Consider the following 21,449-nt stretch of genomic DNA (forward strand, 5'->3'; position numbering starts at 1 on the left):
TCTTTATTTAGGATCATTACACTTCAATTTATACATCATCAAGAATTTCAATGTTTTATCCTCTGATCCTTTTTTCTTTTCTTTTCTGCAACTTTTTGAGGATTTTTTTAAATGTATTTTTTCTTAAAATAAATAAATATAGTCAGAAAACACATACAGACACACAAGCTTTAATTCGGGCCACCATAATATTACCAACAATTATTCTAAAAATTCACAGGTTCTTTTTTTGGACAAATTGTTCTTCTATAAGGCAACACAGACTGAAATATAAGCAAAAGTTCACATGTGAAAGTGCACAACTGTAGGATTAAAAAGCCAACATGACAGAAATATATATTTTTTAAAAAGATAGCTTTTTATTTAAGTTTAAAAAAAATCGCCTTAAAAACAACAACAAAGCTTCTCCTCATTGTGTAATTGTCTGTCCATCAGTACCTTTAAAATAAGGGTTGTCTGAGGTTTTTAATCAGGTAAATAAATGAATAAATGTATGAATGAATGAACTTCCAGCCCCAGCAGGTGTATAACTACAACATTTGGCTAATTAAGAACATAAATAAATACACTTTCAATATTTATGACCGTTTTCCGATTCTTCAAACAAAATAATCACAAAAATGATTGGCAAATAACTCAATAATCAAAGTAATAAAGACCCCTGAACAATCATTTCTGTGTATTAATAAGTCCTAATGTGACCTGCGCCTGGAGAAGCAGCAGAATATGGATTTATTTACACCTTTAAAAGTGTTTCTGAAGGAAGTGAAGCCTTTTTTTAAAGAGCTGCAGCAGATTCCCAGCAGCAGGAATCAGAAATAAACATCAGTTCCCATTTAGTGCTGCTTCCACACCGACCAGTTCCTCTTTTTAACGATGTTTATTGCAGGCAGCTTCGTGTTTTTGCTGCTTTGTGTGCTAAAGCCACATTCCATTGTTGTTTAAGTAGCAGCTGACAGTAACTCGGCTGCAGGAAGTACTTGGACTTGGAGTATTTTCAATTTGCACTTATTTTTTAGTGCAATTCTACTTTTATTTGACATCTTTAGTTACAGTTTTCATTGTAGATCAACATTTTACTTGAAATATAATACAGAATAATTACCCAAGGGTTATAAAATAGTTAAAGCAGCTCTATGAAAGCACAATTTCTGTTTATAATTGAATACTTAAACCCTTTATCTCACATTTTCTCAGAATAAAGACAATAATTAAACCTCACTCGGTGCTCTGAGCAGCTGGAAGAATCGTTCCCACACTCTCTCATAAAGGTGCTTTCCAAACATGTCATAATTATAGAAACAGCAGAGAGAAAGAAACCCTTTAAATTTCAGGCTGTGATCCTCCCGTTTAGTGTTTTGTCTTTGGATTATGTGATCAGAACTTGTTTCTGCGTCTCCGTCAGGATTTCGGGAAGTGTCCTCGGCTGCGTCTCTTCACTCAGGAGTACATCCTGGCTCTGAACGAGCTCAACGCCGGCATGGAGGTGGTCAAGAAGTTTGTCCACAGGTGAGAGACTGTCAGCGGGTGCTATAAAGCTGTTAGCTGTCGGATTAGCTTCACACTATGAACGTACATAAAGGTGTGGCCGCGTGTCATCAGTTCAGTTTGAAACTCTTCTCTGTTTGGTATCAGGACTCTTGAAATAACACGTGCAGAATGTAAACACTTTGGTTTCTCAGACCAAAACAAGTTTACTGGAAACCAGCCCACACCTGAGAACGTGAACATTTCTGGTGTCAAAAATAAAACTGCTGAGAAAGACTGAGACTGTGTCAAAGACAAAGACCGATTGAGATGCTGAGAGAAAACAACACGATAAAACATAGATTCATTCACAGAGAAGAGTAATTCACACATCTGTTTACTGGTTTATTGCGGACTTCACTAGTTGCTAGCATCATAAGGCTAACAAGTCACATTCCTAGGCTATAGACTAGCATTCCTGGCTCAGTCATTAGCATCCATAGGCTACCAACATTTCTAGGCAAATCTTCAACATCTATAGGGTAGTGTTTAGCATTAATAGACTAGTATTTATAGACTAGCATTCCTAGCCTTGTTTGTAGCATCTCTAGGCTAGCAACAAGCATCCCTGGGCTAAAGACTAGCATTCCCAAGGTGGTCATAAACATCCACAGGCTACCATTCCAAAGCTACAGACCAGTAGTCTACTCACAAGTATCTCAAGGCTATTAATTAGCATCCTCAGCTTAGTCACTGACATCCCTAGACCAACATTCCTAGGCCAGTCATTGGCATCTCTAGGTTAAGAAGTAGCATTTGTAGTCCAGACGAGCATTCATAGCCTAGTTGATAACATATCTTGACAACTGACAAATATTCTGTGGCTCGCGACTAGCATCTCTAGACTAGCAATTAGCATTCCTTAACTAGTTATTAACATATCTGGACAACTGACAAAACGTTCTCTGACTAGCAACTAGCAATTCTTGACTAGCGACCACCATCCCTCGGTTAACAATTAGCTTCCCTAGGCCACAGACTAGCATTCACAGTCTAGTCACTAGCATCTCTAGACTAGGAAATAGCATTCTTAGGGCAGTGACTAAGATGCCTATGTTAGCAACTAGCATCTTGAGACTAGTGACCATTATCCCTGGCTTAGCAAGTCCAGTCCTTAGTCCCTGTCTAACAAGTAGCATTTGTAAGCTCGAGTAGAGCAATCCAAGCCTATTCACCAGCATTACTAGGCTACAAACTAGCATCCCTACAGTAAGGAGTAGCATTCCTAGGCTAGCAACTAGTGTTCCCAAACAAGTGACGATCATCACTAGGTTTGCAGCTAGCATTCCTAGGCTCGAAAGTAGCATTTATGGGATAGAGACGAGCATTCCTGGTCTATTCATTAGCATCACAAAGCCAGAAAGTAGCATTTATGAGGTAGAGGAGAGCATTTGTAGCCTACCCACTATCATCACAAGGCTGCAGACGAGCATTTAAATTCTCATCAATATCATCCTTAGACTAGCAAATAGTATTCTAGGGCTAGCATCTCACATCACTAGGCTAAAAGGTAGCTTTTATGGGGTACAGGCGACCATCTCTAGCCTATTCACTAGCATCACAAAGCTAGAAAGTAGCATTTATAAAGTAGAGATGAACATTCTTAGCCTGTTCGTTGGCATCACAATTTTGCAGACTCGCATTCAGATTCTTATCAGAAGCATCCCTTGACTAGCGAATAGCATTCCAGGACTAGCATCTAACATTCCTTGGCTGGAAACTAGCATTTATGGGGCAGAGACGAGCATTCCGAGCCTATTAACTAGCATTACAAGGCTGCCAACTAGCATTCAAATTCTCATCAGTAGCATCCCTAGACTAGCGAGTAGCGTTCCAAGGCTAGCGTCTAACATCCCTAAGCTAATGATTAGCATTCCTTGGCTAGTTGCTAGCATCCTCAGGCTAGTGACTACTATTCCTGGGTTAGAATAATATTTATAACATGCAGATGAGGTGGACGTTGTTACTCTCTCTAGTTAGCTGCCTTGTAGGCACACAGTGCTACCAGGACAGGTGTCATAATAATGAAACTCACCCTGCAGCTGTAGCTTTCCCTCTAACTCTCTTTGCTTGTGCTGCAGCATGCATGGACCGACGGGTCAGTGTCCTCACCCTCGAGTCCTGCCAAACCTGGTGGCCGTGTGTTTGGCTGCCATTTACTCCTGTTACGAGGAGTTCATCAACAGGTCAGTTACAAACACACAAACAGCTTCTTCTTCTTCTCTTTACACCAGAGGAAGCTCAATACATGCAGTTTATTTAATCACTTTCATGAGCAGCTGCAGGAGAAACATTCTCACTTTAGCTTTTATGCTAATCAAATGGAATCTGCTGAATCAGAATCAGTTACCCCTGTTGTTTCTAGGCTCCTTACTGTATCTGTTCAGACTGAAACCCATCCTGCTGTTTACTTCCACGTCTTCATCGATTAGACAAACAGGCGATCGGTCATTTCCCACATCTCTGTGGAGGAAACGGTCGTTTGCAGATGTTACCAGGAAAGCAGATCATAACAGTTGGGGTCATTATTCCATTTATAGCCCTAAACTGATCTGCAGCGTCCCACAGCAACACGAAAATACACGAGCAATTACATAAGAAACAATAAATGGAAATAATTAAAAACATAACCTGATTATGTTAATTAAGAAGAATACCCCAAAGGTTGACTCAGGTTGGTTGACTTGTCATTTTTTATGTTTTTTCAGGTCTATATGCAGGATTACAGGTTCTAAATTTTACTGCTTATGCTCTAATCAAACATTTACAAAAAAACCCACATATTTTTAAATTAACCTCAGTTTCATCATACAGTAGATGCTACAAACCATGCAGAGTATGCATTTTATCATTAAGTATATAAATAGGGAAGACAGTAAATAAAAATATTCATACCTTATATGACTGTGTAAAATCTGGATTTTGAGAAATCTATGCCAAAACTGCAGATTTTAAAGGTTTTTCTTCTTTTAAAAGAAGACAAAAATGTCATTTTATGTTGTGTATTTTGTGAAAATTATTCATAAATACTAATATTTCCACTACATCAGTCAGATTTCATATTTGTGTTTTTTTTGTCAGTGAGTTTTACTGATTGAAAAGGATACAAATCAAGTAATTTGATCCTAATTCTGCTTTTACAAATGTAAAATAACTTATTCTGGAATCTTTGCCACCTAATAGAAAGCAGCTAATAAGATACAGAAAAACTTTATTCGTCTTTCACGTGGAAAATTCCACATTACCACAGCTAGAGAACAATAAAGGATGATTTTATAAAAACAAGGCAGAAATAGAAAAAACTAAACAAAAAATGTTTTTTAAAAATAAATATTTACACCATCCACATGTAAAGATGTGATTATAATGTGTGGAATTAGACTTAAAAAGCTACAACTATAAAAAAAATAACAAGCTGCTGAAACAGTAAAATAACATTTAGTCTTTATAAAGCTCAAGGTCATTAATCCTTCTGTTGTCCTCATTTACGGGCACCAAAAAAATTTCCTTGTCTGAAAAAAATCCAAAAATTCAACAAAAAAAATCCTCAAATTTATGAAGATTTGCAAAACCTTCAGGAAGAAAATTCCAGTAATTCTTTCAATGATTCCCTAAGAAGTTTTATTTTTAAAAAATCTACCAACTTTGGTAAGAAAATTCTTTTAAATATTTTCAAAAAATGAGTAAAAATCTTCTAAAAAATCCTAAAAATATCTAAAGTGATTACATATATATATATATATATATATATAGACACATATCAGTAAAACTTCTGTTTTCTTTAAGAACGTTCACAAAAAAATCAATTTGGTTGATTTTTATGTGAATTTTCGTAAAGAAACATTTTTAACATTTCTTTTTTTTTCCACCAAAAAGTGTTGAGAGATTTCCCAAAAATGTTGAAAATGTGGACATGAGAAGTTTCACTTTGGAATTTTATATATTATTTTCCACATTTTCAAACTTTAAAATGGATCAATTTTGACCCGTAGGACGACACGAGGGTTAAAGTGTGACTTTTTATTTTTCAAATTGCAAATGAAAGCAATAATAAGCAACAAAAAGTTAAGCTAGCAGAAACAAGGTGTTACATGTGGTGATGTAAAAACATTCAAATCTGCTGCTAATTAGATAAAAAAGAATGTAAAATTAAACGCAGAAATATGAGAAACTAAATTAAAAATTAGAGGATGAATATTAAACACCTTGATGTTACTTTCTTTTGTAGATTTTTTGTGTCGTGGTGCATTAGAGAAGCAAAATAAAACATTTTCCATCTACCTGGCTGCTCTGCATTAAACGCATGTTTGGTGTTGTCCACAGGAGGCTTTTGTTGGCTCATTATCTTCGTCCCTTAGCTTTCCTTCCCCTCAGAGAAGCCTCTTTTTCCAAAACCATCTCTCTGGTAGCGCATCTCTGGCCTCCTTCCCTCCGTCACCGCTTTATTTTTAGACTTCTGCATGAGTTCATGTTGCTGTGTTTCAGTCGGGACAACTCTCCCAGTCTGAAGGAGATCAGGAACGGCTGCCAGCAGCAGAACGACCGCAAGCCTCCGATGCCGCTGCGCCTGCTGCGCCCGGAGCCTCCGACGCCGCCTCCCGCCACCCTGCTGCCGCTGTCCACCGCCCCCAGCCCTCCTCAGCCGCCCTCCAACCCCTCCAACCCGCCCGCCGCCCCGTCCATCCCCATCTCCTCCCCGGCGCCCTCCCTGCCGCTCTCCCCTCCGCCATCCGTCGTCAACTCCAGCGAGATCCTGGTGGAGCTGGAGCGCAACAACAACTCGGCCAATGCCAAGAGGAAGGGCGGCCCGGCGGGCGGCGACAGCGAGCCCAACCTCATCGACTGTCTGCTGGTCAGTCCGGCCGTCAACACGCTGTCCATCCAGCTGCCAGCGCAGGCCGACCGGGTGCTGGGCTGCTTCGCCCTCATCCTCAAGATGCTGTGAGTTCACACCTGAAGGTCTAACACCTGTAACAACACCTGTGATACACCTCTAACATCTGTAACACACCTGGAACACACTTCTAACACACCTGTGATACACCTCTAAACATCTGGAACACACCTGGAACAACACCTAGAACACATCTGGAACACACTTAGCACACCTTTAACACATCTGGAACACACCTGTAACACATCTGGAACACACCTGTAACACATCTGAAACACACTTAGCACACTTCTAACACATCTGGAACACACTTAGCACACCTCTAACACATCTGGAACACACTTAACACATCTGGAACACTTAACACACCTAACACATCTGGAACATACCTCTAACACATCTGGAACACTTAACACACCTAACACATCTGGAACACACCTTTAACACACCTGGAACACACTTCTAACTCATCTGAAGCACACTTAACACACCTCTAACACATCTGGAACATACCTCTAACACATCTGGAACACTTAACACACCTAACACATCTGGAACACACCTAACACATCTGGAACACACCTTGAACACAACTATAACACACCTGTAAGATGTATAGCACACCTATAACACTCCTTTAACACACCTGAAACACATCTGACACACACCTAACACACACCTGTAAGACCTATAACACACCTGTAAGATGTATAACACGCCTTTAACACACCTGAAACACATCTATGACACACACCTAAAACACCAGTAACACACCTGTTTCCTCAGATAATATGATCCGCTTCAGCTCCAGTCTTCTGCTAACATCTCTTTTTATCTTCATATCTGACTCTGGCAGACAGAAAACAAAGTTATTATCCAACGTTTTGTGGTCGTTTTATGCAGCAGTTTAATTAAATTATCATCAGTCATTTCAAACAGCATCTGCAGCCTGAAAATCATTACAATTGAATCCAGAAACCTGTTCTTAAAATGTAAATTAAATAATTCAGACTATCATGTTGATATTAATCAAGTTCTCTTTATTCTTTCTGGATAAATGGAAATTTTCCACATTTATCCTTCAGTGCTGATTGGTTATGTATTTAAACGACAGCCAATCAGAGTGTGGTGGGCGGGACATTGTTCCGGTTGAAGATGGAAAGAGGCGACTGCATCAGAATCAAATTTATTTTCTTCGGAATTTATTAGGATTTTTTAAATGATAAAGACACCAATAATTGGAGAAGTGCTGAAGATTGAATCCAGTAATTAGTCAGGGTGATAATTAGTAAACCTCTGATAAATATATGTAATAGAATAAAAGTAATTATGCATGTTAATAGTGAATGTGATCGTCCAAAATCACTGAAAAAGTTTTGGTGTTTAAATTCCTCAAACTAAATGCAATGTGTGCTGACTCAACGAGTAATTAGAGGCAGACTCTTTACTTTTAGTGTAAAGTAGATTAAATGCAGATAATGAAAGAAATGGATCATATTTTTCTCAATCTGAAACTGTGATCATCTTTCTTTTCACCTCTTAGAAAATGAGTTCACAAATCAGATTTACCTTTAAACATGCTGCCAATAATCTGCTCCTCGGAAAGAGAATGTCTAGTTTTAGATTAATTTTAAACTAAATGGCTTTTATTGTTGTTGAAGAAAAAACAGGAAGTGCTGCTCCAAGTCATTAGCCATAACGTATAAATATAAAAATAAAATGAAGGTCTGTACATATGGGTTTAATTTAAAGCTAAACGTCATAAAGGAGCCAAAAAATCCAGATGATGCATAAACTGGTTCCTGCTTATTATTGAGTCATTCATGAAGAATTTAAACAAACGTCTGACTTTAAACTCCGGCTTTGCATCCCAACACGTCACCAGAAGTGTCCCAGTTACCGACATGAAGCCTGAACTGATTCTGAGCTCCCGGTGAAAGTGGAGCAGCCGTTACGTGACCGTTTTCCTGCTGCTGGTAACCGAACCAGGCGGCCTGAAAAGCCGCTGTTGGTCTGTAACAAAGACGGCGTTACTTAACTCAGTAATGCGACGCCGCTGCGGCTTCTGTTGCATCAGCGCCGTAGATCTGCGTCATCGCAGCGCCGCTCGTGTTTCAGCCGCTTCTGTTCTGCAGGAAACTCCCTCCTCTCTGCATTGTTGCTCCCACTGATTCCTTTTCTGCCTTTGTGTCCGTCAGGTCGGACTACGACGACTGGAGACCCGCTCTGGCCAGTCTGCTGCAGCCCATCCCCTTCCCTAAAGAGTGAGTGCACACTTCATTCACCCTGTTCACTCTCACATCCTGTCAGAGCACCAAAGTCACCAAATACCTCAGTACAACTCTTCAGTGTGAACAGAATAGAGCAATTATGAGAGGAGATTACGGCTGAAACCATCACAAAAGTCACGATATTGTAGGAATCCTGGTTTTAGAGGTACAAGAAAAGAAAAATTATCTTAGATTTTTGTCATTTTGTGTCTTCTTTTTGCCATCTTGTGTCTCCTTTTTGCCATCTTGTGTCTTGTTTTTGTCATCTTGTGTCTTGTTTTTGTCATCTTGTGTCTTCTTTTTGTCATCTTGTCTTCTTTTTGCCATCTTGTGTCTTGTTTTTGTCATCTTGTGTCTCCTTTTTGTCATTTCATGTCTCCTTTTTGTCATTTCATGTCTCCTTTTTGTCATCTTGTGTCTCCTTTTTGTCATTTCATGTCTCCTTTTTGTCATCTTGTGTCTCCTTTTTGTCATTTCATGTCTCCTTTTTGTCATTTCATGTCTCCTTTTTGTCATTTCATGTCTCCTTTTTGTCATCTTGTGTCTCCTTTTTGTCATCTTGTGTCTCCTTTTTGTCATTTCATGTCTCCTTTTTGTCATTTCATGTCTCCTTTTTGTCATCTCGTGTCTCCTTTTTGTCATCTTGTGTCTCCTTTTGTCATTTCATGTCTCCTTTTTGTCATCTTGTGTCTCCTTTTTGTCATTTCGTGTCTCCTTTTTGTCATTTCATGTCTCCTTTTTGTCATCTTGTGTCTCCTTTTTGCCATCTTGTGTCTCCTTTTTGTCATTTCATGTCTCCTTTTTGTCATTTCATGTCTCCTTTTTGTCATCTTGTGTCTCCTTTTTGTCATCTTGTGTCTCCTTTTTGTCATTTCATGTCTCCTTTTTGTCATTTCATGTCTCCTTTTTGTCATCTTGTGTCTTGTTTTTGTCATTTCATGTCTCCTTTTTGTCATTTCATGTCTCCTTTTTGTCATCTTGTGTCTTGTTTTTGTCATCTTGTGTCTCCTTTTTGTCATTTCATGTCTCCTTTTTGTCATTTCATGTCTCATTTTTACCATCTTGTGTCTTTTTTTGCCATCTTGTGTCTTGTTTTTGTCATCTTGTGTCTTCTTTTTGCCATCTTGTGTCTCCTTTTTGCCATCTTGTGTCTTGTTTTTGTCATCTTGTGTCTTCTTTTTGTCATCTTGTGTCTTGTTTTTGTCATCTTGTGTCTTCTTTTTGTCATCTTGTGTCTTGTTTTTGTCATCTTGTGTCTTCTTTTTGTCATCTTGTGTCTTCTTTTTGTCATCTTGTGTCTTCTTTTTGTCATCTTGTGTCTTCTTTTTCCCACCTTGTGTCTCCTTTTGCCATCTTGTGTCTCCTTTTTGCCATCTTGTGTCTCCTTTTTGCCATCTTGTGTCTTGTTTTTGTCATCTTGTGTCTTGTTTTTGTCATCTTGTGTCTTCTTTTTGTCATCTTGTCTTCTTTTTGCCATCTTGTGTCTTGTTTTTGTCATCTTGTGTCTCCTTTTTGTCATTTCATGTCTCCTTTTTGTCATTTCATGTCTCCTTTTTGTCATCTTGTGTCTCCTTTTTGTCATTTCATGTCTCCTTTTTGTCATCTTGTGTCTCCTTTTTGTCATTTCATGTCTCCTTTTTGTCATTTCATGTCTCCTTTTTGTCATTTCATGTCTCCTTTTTGTCATCTTGTGTCTCCTTTTTGTCATTTCGTGTCTCCTTTTTGTCATCTTGTGTCTCCTTTTTGTCATTTCATGTCTCCTTTTTGTCATCTTGTGTCTCCTTTTTGTCATCTTGTGTCTCCTTTTTGTCATTTCATGTCTCCTTTTTGTCATTTCATGTCTCCTTTTTGTCATCTTGTGTCTCCTTTTTGCCATCTTGTGTCTCCTTTTTGTCATCTTGTGTCTCCTTTTTGTCATCTTGTGTCTCCTTTTTGTCATTTCATGTCTCCTTTTTGTCATTTCATGTCTCCTTTTTGTCATCTCGTGTCTCCTTTTTGTCATCTTGTGTCTCCTTTTTGTCATTTCATGTCTCCTTTTTGTCATCTTGTGTCTCCTTTTTGTCATCTTGTGTCTCCTTTTTGTCATTTCATGTCTCCTTTTTGTCATTTCATGTCTCCTTTTTGTCATCTTGTGTCTCCTTTTTGCCATCTTGTGTCTCCTTTTTGTCATTTCATGTCTCCTTTTTGTCATTTCATGTCTCCTTTTTGTCATCTTGTGTCTCCTTTTTGTCATTTCATGTCTCCTTTTTGTCATCTTGTGTCTCCTTTTTGTCATCTTGTGTCTCCTTTTTGTCATTTCATGTCTCCTTTTTGTCATTTCATGTCTCCTTTTTGTCATCTTGTGTCTTGTTTTTGTCATTTCATGTCTCCTTTTTGTCATTTCATGTCTCCTTTTTGTCATCTTGTGTCTTGTTTTTGTCATCTTGTGTCTCCTTTTTGTCATTTCATGTCTCCTTTTTGTCATCTTGTGTCTCCTTTTTGTCATTTCATGTCTCCTTTTTGTCATTTCATGTCTCCTTTTTGTCATTTCATGTCTCCTTTTTGTCATTTCATGTCTCCTTTTTGTCATTTCATGTCTCCTTTTTGTCATTTCATGTCTCCTTTTTGTCATCTCGTGTCTCCTTTTTGTCATCTTGTGTCTCCTTTTTGTCATTTCATGTCTCCTTTTTGTCATCTTGTGTCTCCTTTTTGTCATTTCATGTCTCCTTTTTGTCATTTCATGTCTCCTTTTTGTCATCTTGTGTCTCCTTTTTGCCATCTTGTGTCTCCTTTTTGTCATTTCATGTCTCCTTTTTGTCATTTCATGTCTCCTTTTTGTCATCTTGTGTCTCCTTTTTGTCATCTTGTGTCTCCTTTTTGTCATTTCATGTCTCCTTTTTGTCATTTCATGTCTCCTTTTTGTCATCTTGTGTCTTGTTTTTGTCATTTCATGTCTCCTTTTTGTCATTTCATGTCTCCTTTTTGTCATCTTGTGTCTTGTTTTTGTCATCTTGTGTCTCCTTTTTGTCATTTCATGTCTCCTTTTTGTCATTTCATGTCTCATTTTTACCATCTTGTGTCTTTTTTTGCCATCTTGTGTCTTGTTTTTGTCATCTTGTGTCTTCTTTTTGCCATCTTGTGTCTCCTTTTTGCCATCTTGTGTCTTGTTTTTGTCATCTTGTGTCTTCTTTTTGTCATCTTGTGTCTTGTTTTTGTCATCTTGTGTCTTCTTTTTGTCATCTTGTGTCTTGTTTTTGTCATCTTGTGTCTTCTTTTTGTCATCTTGTGTCTTCTTTTTGTCATCTTGTGTCTTCTTTTTGTCATCTTGTGTCTTCTTTTTCCCACCTTGTGTCTCCTTTTTGCCATCTTGTGTCTCCTTTTTGCCATCTTGTGTCTCCTTTTTGCCATCTTGTGTCTTGTTTTTGTCATCTTGTGTCTTGTTTTTGTCATCTTGTGTCTTCTTTTTGTCATCTTGTCTTCTTTTTGCCATCTTGTGTCTTGTTTTTGTCATCTTGTGTCTCCTTTTTGTCATTTCATGTCTCCTTTTTGTCATTTCATGTCTCCTTTTTGTCATCTTGTGTCTCCTTTTTGTCATTTCATGTCTCCTTTTTGTCATCTTGTGTCTCCTTTTTGTCATTTCATGTCTCCTTTTTGTCATTTCATGTCTCCTTTTTGTCATTTCATGTCTCCTTTTTGTCATCTTGTGTCTCCTTTTTGTCATTTCGTGTCTCCTTTTTGTCATCTTGTGTCTCCTTTTTGTCATTTCATGTCTCCTTTTTGTCATCTTGTGTCTCCTTTTTGTCATCTTGTGTCTCCTTTTTGTCATTTCATGTCTCCTTTTTGTCATTTCATGTCTCCTTTTTGTCATCTTGTGTCTCCTTTTTGCCATCTTGTGTCTCCTTTTTGTCATCTTGTGTCTCCTTTTTGTCATCTTGTGTCTCCTTTTTGTCATTTCATGTCTCCTTTTTGTCATTTCATGTCTCCTTTTTGTCATCTCGTGTCTCCTTTTTGTCATCTTGTGTCTCCTTTTTGTCATTTCATGTCTCCTTTTTGTCATCTTGTGTCTCCTTTTTGTCATCTTGTGTCTCCTTTTTGTCATTTCATGTCTCCTTTTTGTCATTTCATGTCTCCTTTTTGTCATCTTGTGTCTCCTTTTTGCCATCTTGTGTCTCCTTTTTGTCATTTCATGTCTCCTTTTTGTCATTTCATGTCTCCTTTTTGTCATCTTGTGTCTCCTTTTTGTCATTTCATGTCTCCTTTTTGTCATCTTGTGTCTCCTTTTTGTCATCTTGTGTCTCCTTTTTGTCATTTCATGTCTCCTTTTTGTCATTTCATGTCTCCTTTTTGTCATCTTGTGTCTTGTTTTTGTCATTTCATGTCTCCTTTTTGTCATTTCATGTCTCCTTTTTGTCATCTTGTGTCTTGTTTTTGTCATCTTGTGTCTCCTTTTTGTCATTTCATGTCTCCTTTTTGTCATCTTGTGTCTCCTTTTTGTCATTTCATGTCTCCTTTTTGTCATTTCATGTCTCCTTTTTGTCATTTCATGTCTCCTTTTTGTCATTTCATGTCTCCTTTTTGTCATTTCATGTCTCCTTTTTGTCATTTCATGTCTCCTTTTTGTCATCTCGTGTCTCCTTTTTGTCATCTTGTGTCTCCTTTTTGTCATTTCATGTCTCCTTTTTGTCATCTTGTGTCTCCTTTTTGTCATTTCATGTCTCCTTTTTGTCATTTCATGTCTCCTTTTTGTCATCTTGTGTCTCCTTTTTGCCATCTTGTGTCTCCTTTTTGTCATCTTGTGTCTCCTTTTTGTCATCTTGTGTCTCCTTTTTGTCATTTCATGTCTCCTTTTTGTCATTTCATGTCTCCTTTTTGTCATTTCATGTCTCCTTTTTGTCATCTCGTGTCTCCTTTTTGTCATCTTGTGTCTCCTTTTTGTCATTTCATGTCTCCTTTTTGTCATCTTGTGTCTCCTTTTGTCATCTTGTGTCTCCTTTTTGTCATTTCATGTCTCCTTTTTGTCATTTCATGTCTCCTTTTTGTCATTTCATGTCTCCTTTTTGTCATCTTGTGTCTCCTTTTTGCCATCTTGTGTCTCCTTTTTGTCATTTCATGTCTCCTTTTTGTCATTTCATGTCTCCTTTTTGTCATCTTGTGTCTCCTTTTTGTCATTTCATGTCTCCTTTTTGTCATCTTGTGTCTCCTTTTTGTCATCTTGTGTCTCCTTTTTGTCATTTCATGTCTCCTTTTTGTCATTTCATGTCTCCTTTTTGTCATCTTGTGTCTTGTTTTTGTCATTTCATGTCTCCTTTTTGTCATTTCATGTCTCCTTTTTGTCATCTTGTGTCTTGTTTTTGTCATCTTGTGTCTCCTTTTTGTCATTTCATGTCTCCTTTTTGTCATTTCATGTCTCATTTTTACCATCTTGTGTCTTTTTTTGCCATCTTGTGTCTTGTTTTTGTCATCTTGTGTCTTCTTTTTGCCATCTTGTGTCTCCTTTTTGCCATCTTGTGTCTTGTTTTTGTCATCTTGTGTCTTCTTTTTGTCATCTTGTGTCTTGTTTTTGTCATCTTGTGTCTTCTTTTTGTCATCTTGTGTCTTGTTTTTGTCATCTTGTGTCTTCTTTTTGTCATCTTGTGTCTTGTTTTTGTCATCTTGTGTCTTCTTTTTGCCATCTTGTGTCTTCTTTTTGTCATCTTGTGTCTTCTTTTTGTCATCTTGTGTCTTCTTTTTGTCATCTTGTGTCTTGTTTTTGTCATCTTGTGTCTTCTTTTTCCCACCTTGTGTCTCCTTTTTGCCATCTTGTGTCTCCTTTTTGCCATCTTGTGTCTCCTTTTTGCCATCTTGTGTCTTGTTTTTGTCATCTTGTGTCTCCTTTTTGTCATTTCATGTCTCATTTTTGTCATCTTGTGTCTCCTTTTTGTCATTTCATGTCTCATTTTTGTCATCTTGTGTCTCCTTTTTGTCATTTCATGTCTCATTTTTGTCATCTTGTGTCTCCTTTTTGTCATTTCATGTCTCATTTTTGTCATCTTGTGTCTCCTTTTTGTCATCTTGTGTCTCCTTTTTGTCATTTCATGTCTCATTTTTGTCATCTTGTGTCTCCTTGTGTCTCCTTTTTGTCATTTCATGTCTCATTTTTGTCATTTCATGTCTCATTTTTGCCATCTTGTGTCTCATTTTTGTCATCGTGTGTCTTCTTTTTGCCATTTTGTCTTGTTTTTGCCGTTTTTTTGTCATTTCAAGTGTCTAATCATCCATAATTTTACATTTAATGGTTCAAAACACAACTACTCTTCTTACAGATACTGTTTATGGATCCAGTACTTTCAGTAATTTTAGAATTTTTAGGATTTTTTTGAAGAGAAAGAATCTAAACTAATTAAGAACAGAATTGCGATTGATTTGGTTATGTGCATTTACGGATTTAAATTTGCATACATCCATACATTGGAGCTTCAGTATAGACAAAAGAAAGAAATATTTTACATTTTTGTCCTTTAACTCATAAAACGAAAGCAGTTAAAGTGCCTAATCATCCATAATTTTAGCTGTTTACTCTCCAGCAGTGATGAGTTCCACTAAGACTCTAACAGAAGTATTACTCTTACTAATACTGCTAATTGATGCAGTACTTTACCAGTACTCCTACTCGCTTTACTCGCTCATACATCCTGTCAGAGCACTTAAAATCACCAAATACCTCAGTAAATCGCTTCAATGTGAACAGAATAGAACAATTATGAGAAGATTACGGCTGAAACCATCACAAAAGTCATGGTTTTTGTTGGAATCTTGGTTTTAGAGCTACAAGATAAGAAAAACAATAAATAATTTTACATTTTTGTTATTTAACTCAAAAAATGAAAGTAGTTAAGTGTCTCATCAGCCATAATTTTACATTTAATAGTTAGTTTACTCGCCAATCCCTCCTTACTATCCAAATACCCTCCCAGCAACCTTGACAGTCGAGACAAAATCTGACACTTTAGCTGCTTTAAAATTTAGATTTTGTATTTCTTTTTTTTATTGTGTCAAAGACTGAATGGAGATGACCCAACACTTGGGTTTTAAAGTGTCATCTTCAGTCGTCAAACTTGTGGAGTCTGGCATGTTCTTAAAATACAGCCATCGCTGATCCCACCTGTAAGGATCCAACAAGTCAATCCTTCACAATAAAAGGAGGATGAATTTCTAGTCCGCATGTCAAGGAGACTTTCAAAATAAGATAACCTTATTAAACGGGCCTCCTTCTTATTTGATTTGTTAGCTCAGTAATCAACTTTTTAACCAGTTTTTGGTCTCAGTTGCTAGTTTTAAGCGTCTTTCAATACAAAGCGCTGTTGATTTAGTAAATTAGTGTTGGATTTTTAAATAAAAATGTCAATAAAGCAGAGTATGTATCGTGGTCAGATCCACTTCTCTCCAGGTTTCAGAAAAGCCGAGATGGCAACGGTTAAATTTAAAAAGCCGCGAACCAACATGTAGCGTCACGATGGCTAATTTTAAGACTTTTATTACCTCTTATTACAGCTGCAAACAATAATACGACGAAATTACGGGGGTACTTCCTGAGTTAGAATAGAATAAAAGATAAGATAAAATATCTACGATGTGTGTTTACATCAGAACTTAATTAACCGTCCTGCTGTCTTCATTTGCAGGCACCAAAAAATATTGTTTCCTTGTCTGAAAAAAATCCAAAAAATTCAACAAAAAAATCCAAAAATTTCTAAAAAATTTGCAAAACCTTCAGGAAGAAAATTCCAATAATTCCTGAAAGTTTTCTTTAAAAGTTTTGTTTTAAAAAATCCCCCAGATTTGGCAAGAAAATTCTTGTAAATATTTTCAAAAAATGAGTAAAAATCTTCCAAAAAAAATCCTAAAATTATCTAAAGTGATTCCACATTCATCAGTAAAACTTCTAATATTTTCTTTAAGAACATTCACATTAAAAAATCAACCAAAATCCAGCGAATTTCGCTGGATTTTGGTTGATTTTTTTATGTGAATGTTCTTAAGAAACATTTTTAACATTTCTATTTTTCCACCAAAAAAATTTCAAAGAATTCCAAAAATGTTGAAAATGTGGACATCAGAAGTTTCACTGTGGAAATAGATTATGTTTTTTAACATTTTTAAATTTTAAAACGGGTCAACTTTGACCTGAAGGACGACACGAGGGTCAAATGGAAAATGACGGTTATCATTCAGTCAAGCACCGATGAACAGCCACCAGCACTAAAATGAAGACAATATAACAAAAATTAACATTTTTAACCAGTTTACTGAAGCTTAATGTTCATTTTTCTGTACCAGAAGTTAAAAAACACCAGGCAACGGCTCATTTCTGTCCAATAATTAAACCCAGACCCGCGGATTAATCGCTCTTTCTGTCGTGCATATTTGCTCCCTGAAGGCCTGTTTTTTTTTTCTGAGCTGGAAAAACCCGACATTATGAGGCTGTGAACAGGGCTACAGGCTGTTTTTGGACCGGAACCAAAAGTCCTCATTTCTCAGAAGCAGCACTGAAGCAATCAAGACGCCGCAACTCTCCGATGAATCAGGGTTTAGACGGAGGCGGCGGCATCTGTTGCGACATCGTGACCGAATCTCCTCCTTTCCAGCCTCTGCTCGGCGTCTCCAGGGATCTCTAGCCGGTTCCTTCGGGGATCCGAGCGCTGACGTAGGTGAGGAGCCTCGAAACGCCTCCCGGGGGATGTGGGGCTGGAGGGGAGGCTTTTCTGCCCCCAGAGCTCGCTGTAATTGGCTGTGGGCCGCCCCGAGTCACGCCTCTAATTGGTCGTCTGATCCCGAGCTTCATTAGAGGCGACGCTCCGACGGCTCGTTGTTTGTCCAACACTGGGACTCGCCTGCTTCTCACCTGCGCACCCGTTACCTGGCCGATGGCTCCGGGCGTCATTCAGGACGGCAACAACACACCCCCCCCCCCAGCAGCCTCCCAGGACACGACGAGTCACATTTAGACTCACAATTAGCACCTGTTTGCTTTAAGAAGTTAAAGTGTAAAAAGACGATTCATTCGCCTCTGAGGTTACTGCTGGAGCTTTAGTTTGAACGTTTTTGAGCATCAAACGCTTCATTTACTGCATTTTAGTGGATTTTGATGTGACAAATTTTGCCTTTTCTGCAACAGTTTATGAAGGAAGATTATCTGTGTAACAGAAAACAAAAGGAGTAAATGCTGAAGTGATTTTCCAAGTTTTTTCTTTTTACTTCTTACATATTTTGATTGTTTTGATTATTCTAAATATTAAAGTGGACGCGTTTCCAGCGTGTCCTCTAAAATCTACACCTTATTTTACTCTCTTTTTAGCGGCCTGTAGTTGGCTTTGGATGTGCCGGAATATTTTTCTCTTTTGGTCGCTTTTAGGTTTTCTTTTAGTTGCCTTTGTGTCATTTTTTGGTGTTTCTAGTGCTGTTCGGTTTTGACCCTATTTAAGTCTCTGAATAATGCCCCCATTAGTAGGTTCTCTGTATTTAAACATGTATATAAACACCTTTGGTTACTTTTCTGTTACATTTTTGTAAACATTGCGTGGAAATTTTGAGACATTTTGTAGTTTTGATTTAAAAAAAGCTTAAAAAAACTACAACTATAGCTCCCAGCTCAGAAATAAATCCATGAAAAAAATACAAAATGCTCTATAAAATATTTACATGTGTCCAAACTAACAAACGTCAGCTGAAAATATCGTAATGAGTTGTGAACTCGCTGTGAAACGCGGCTGTATTCACCACTATGTAGCAACTCTAAAGCAAGGTGTAAAAAGAACTACAACTATGACTCCTAGCTGAGAAAACTCACAAGAACCAGCACAAAATATCCTGTTCACCTGTGAAATGTGTCTTTTAATTGTCAAACACAAGATGAAAACATCCTAATGAGCTCTGTTAAATTTTATAAACGTCATGTAAACAAATCCGGAGACATTTTGTAGTTTTGATAATGAACACTTGGGAAAAAAAACTACAAATATGGCTCCCAACTCAGAAAAAAATCCAAAACGCCCACGAGAAAAAGTACAACATATTCTGTTTACTCAAACTGACAAACGTGAGCTGTGAAGCAAGATTTAAAAAAAAAATAAATTATTATTTATTATTTATTTTCACTGTGAAAATTTCCACATTTTCAACATTTTTGGGGGAAATTTTTGAACATTTTTTTAATGGAAAAAAGAAATGTTAAAAAAAAGTTTCTTTAAGAACATTCGGGGGAAAAAAAATCAACCAAAATCCAGCGAATTTCGCTGGATTTTGGTTGATTTTTTTCCCCCCGAATGTTCTTAAAGAAAATATTAGAAGTTTTACTGATATACGTGTAATCACTTTAGATATTGTTTTTTTTTAAGATTTGTATTTATTTTTTAAATAAAAATATTTGCAATTTTATTTATTATTTATTAAATTTTTATTTCTTGACAAATTTGGGGATTTTTTTTAAATGCAATGGAAACTTTTAAGGAATTTTCTTCCTGAAGATTCTGCAATTTTTTATATATTTGGGTAATTTTTTGCTGAATTTTTGGATTTTTGTCAACATATTTTTTGGTGCCGTAAATGAGGACAACAGGAGGGTTGACAATCCTGGTAAAATAAGAATAAGTCTTCGCAGCTAATTTTAAGATCTCAAGATTCTAAATATCATATCTTATTTCAAGAAATCTTATGAAGCCACTTGTTCTATTGGCATATTTTTTACACTTATTTCAAAGTAAAAGTTCCTTGAAATAAGTTATCTTTTTCTTGTTTTGAGAGGAGCGTTTTTCCAGTGTATTGAGCTCTGAACTTCCTCTGAAACCCGACTGTATTCACCCAAATAAAGCAGCTCTGCTCTTCTGTGCCGTCAGCAGCCTCCAGAAAGGCCTGAATGTTCTGTAACGTCACATCTGCAGGAGTTAAACACAGTAAAATCAGGTTTCCTGACTGAATCCTGCTCCTTTTGCTCTAAAGCGTCTCACGTGTCTCTGTTTTCTCTCCCTGCAGAGCTCTTGCACACGCCAAATTCACAAAGTAAGTATCTCCCTCGACACTCTGTTCTTTTACCCGCTGATGTGTCTTTAAACCGGCTGACGTCTGACGTCTCTCCGTCCAAACAGGGAGCTGAAATATGTCATCCAGAGGTTTGCGGAGGACCCGAGGCAGGAGGTGAGAGCGTGTCTGTGCAGATTTAGCTCCGTTTAGAGGCGTTTAACGCCATAACTAAGCCGTGTGTGTGTTTCCAGGTGCACTCCTGCCTGCTCAGCGTGCGTTCAGGTAAAGACGGCTGGTTCCAGCTCTACAGTCCAGGGGGCGTGGCCTGTGATGACGACGGCGAGCTGTTTGCCAGCATGGTGAGTGTCTGAACACGGAGCTTGAACGTCAGAGGACTGAACGACGAAGAACGTCCAACATAGTCGGGCTTTCTTTGAGTGAGACGACTCGACAAAAACTACAACCTCAGTCAGAGTTAACGGGTGTGAGGGCGGTTGTTTACCTTCTTTAACTCAGACTTTCTGCTCCTCACATAAAAGAGGATGTTGTGCTTGATGTGATTCTTCTGCACGAAATAAAGCGATCGCTTCAGTCGAGAGGCTGTTTTAATGGAGAACAATGAGGGATTTAAAATGCTGCGACTAGAAATGATGTAAGACGTAATGCTGGTAGAAAACTGTTAAACGTGCGCTAATATATTTATTTTACCGATTTATCAATGCAGCTGATTATTGATAACTGACAGCTGCACAATAAAGTTACTAAACTTCATCTATTAAACATGATATTTTATTTAATTGGATTTAGTTCTGACACTGTCCCATAATGAAGGAAATCAGTGGGTCATAGTTTATCTTTGTAATGAAACGTTTTTATCATTATTTTCCAGGTATTCCTCAAAAAACATGTTTCTGATATTATTCCATTTCAGTCTTTAAGTTGGCTTTTATACTTTTAACCCTCGTGTCGTCCTGCGGGTCAAAATTAACCCGTTTTAGTTTGAAAATGTTTGGAAAAGTAAATATATTTTCACAGTTAAACCTCTGATGTCCACATTTTCAACACTTTTGGGAAATCTTTGATCCTTTTTTGGTGGAAAAATAGAAATGTTAAAAATGTTTCTGAAGAACATTCGCATAAAAATCAACCAAAATCCAGCGAATTTCACTGGATTTTGGTTGATTTTTATGTGAATGTTCTTAAAGAAAATATTAGAAGTTTTACTGATATATATGGAATCATTTTAGATATTTTTAGGATGTTTTTGAAGATTTTTACTCATTTTTTGAAAATATTTACAAGAATTTTCTTGCCAAATTTGGGGGATTTTTTTAAAAACAAAACTTTTCAGGAATTATTGAAATTTTCTTCCTGATTTTTTTTGTTACAAATTTTCAGAAATATGGGGAATTTGTTTGCTGATTTTTTGGATTTTTTTCAGACAAGGAAACAGTGTGGAAAAATGTCAACAAAACAGAAAAAAATATAGCTGTTCTGTGTAATATTCTTCTTTTTGAAAGATCAAAATGTTCAAAATCTGTTATAAAATGAAAAAATAAACAGATTTCAAGCATGAAATCATTCTTATATGGACAAAAATGTAATACTAACAATAAAACTAATTATTATTCTTTACCAAAATGACAAAAAAGGCGTAAAAACACGTTGATTTTTCTTGTGGGAGCATGTCAGTCCAAACACTGCAGCATTAAGGGTTCATTTGTGGTCGAATCAAAGTGGAATTAAAGTTACTGATTGAATATTCTCTGTAATAAATACCATCT

General features: G+C 37.2%; 2 protein-coding genes across 2 annotated transcripts in view; both read left to right on the plus strand.

The window, feature by feature from the left end:
* The window catches only part of gan (gigaxonin), a 182,657-nt gene that overhangs the window by 98,561 nt on the left and 62,647 nt on the right, over positions 1 to 21,449 (plus strand). The gene's annotated exons all lie outside the window — the stretch shown is intronic.
* The window catches only part of cmip (c-Maf inducing protein), an 87,014-nt gene that overhangs the window by 51,307 nt on the left and 14,258 nt on the right, over positions 1 to 21,449 (plus strand). The window contains exons 8-14 of the mRNA XM_051952039.1: positions 1,406 to 1,509; positions 3,609 to 3,713; positions 6,013 to 6,468; positions 8,620 to 8,685; positions 19,678 to 19,704; positions 19,791 to 19,839; positions 19,917 to 20,024. Of these exons, the coding sequence (XP_051807999.1) occupies positions 1,406 to 1,509; positions 3,609 to 3,713; positions 6,013 to 6,468; positions 8,620 to 8,685; positions 19,678 to 19,704; positions 19,791 to 19,839; positions 19,917 to 20,024 (915 nt within the window). The remainder of the gene's footprint in view (positions 1 to 1,405; positions 1,510 to 3,608; positions 3,714 to 6,012; positions 6,469 to 8,619; positions 8,686 to 19,677; positions 19,705 to 19,790; positions 19,840 to 19,916; positions 20,025 to 21,449) is intronic.

Source organism: Acanthochromis polyacanthus, chromosome 8, assembly GCF_021347895.1.
Source record: "Acanthochromis polyacanthus isolate Apoly-LR-REF ecotype Palm Island chromosome 8, KAUST_Apoly_ChrSc, whole genome shotgun sequence".
NCBI lineage: Eukaryota > Metazoa > Chordata > Actinopteri > Pomacentridae > Acanthochromis > Acanthochromis polyacanthus.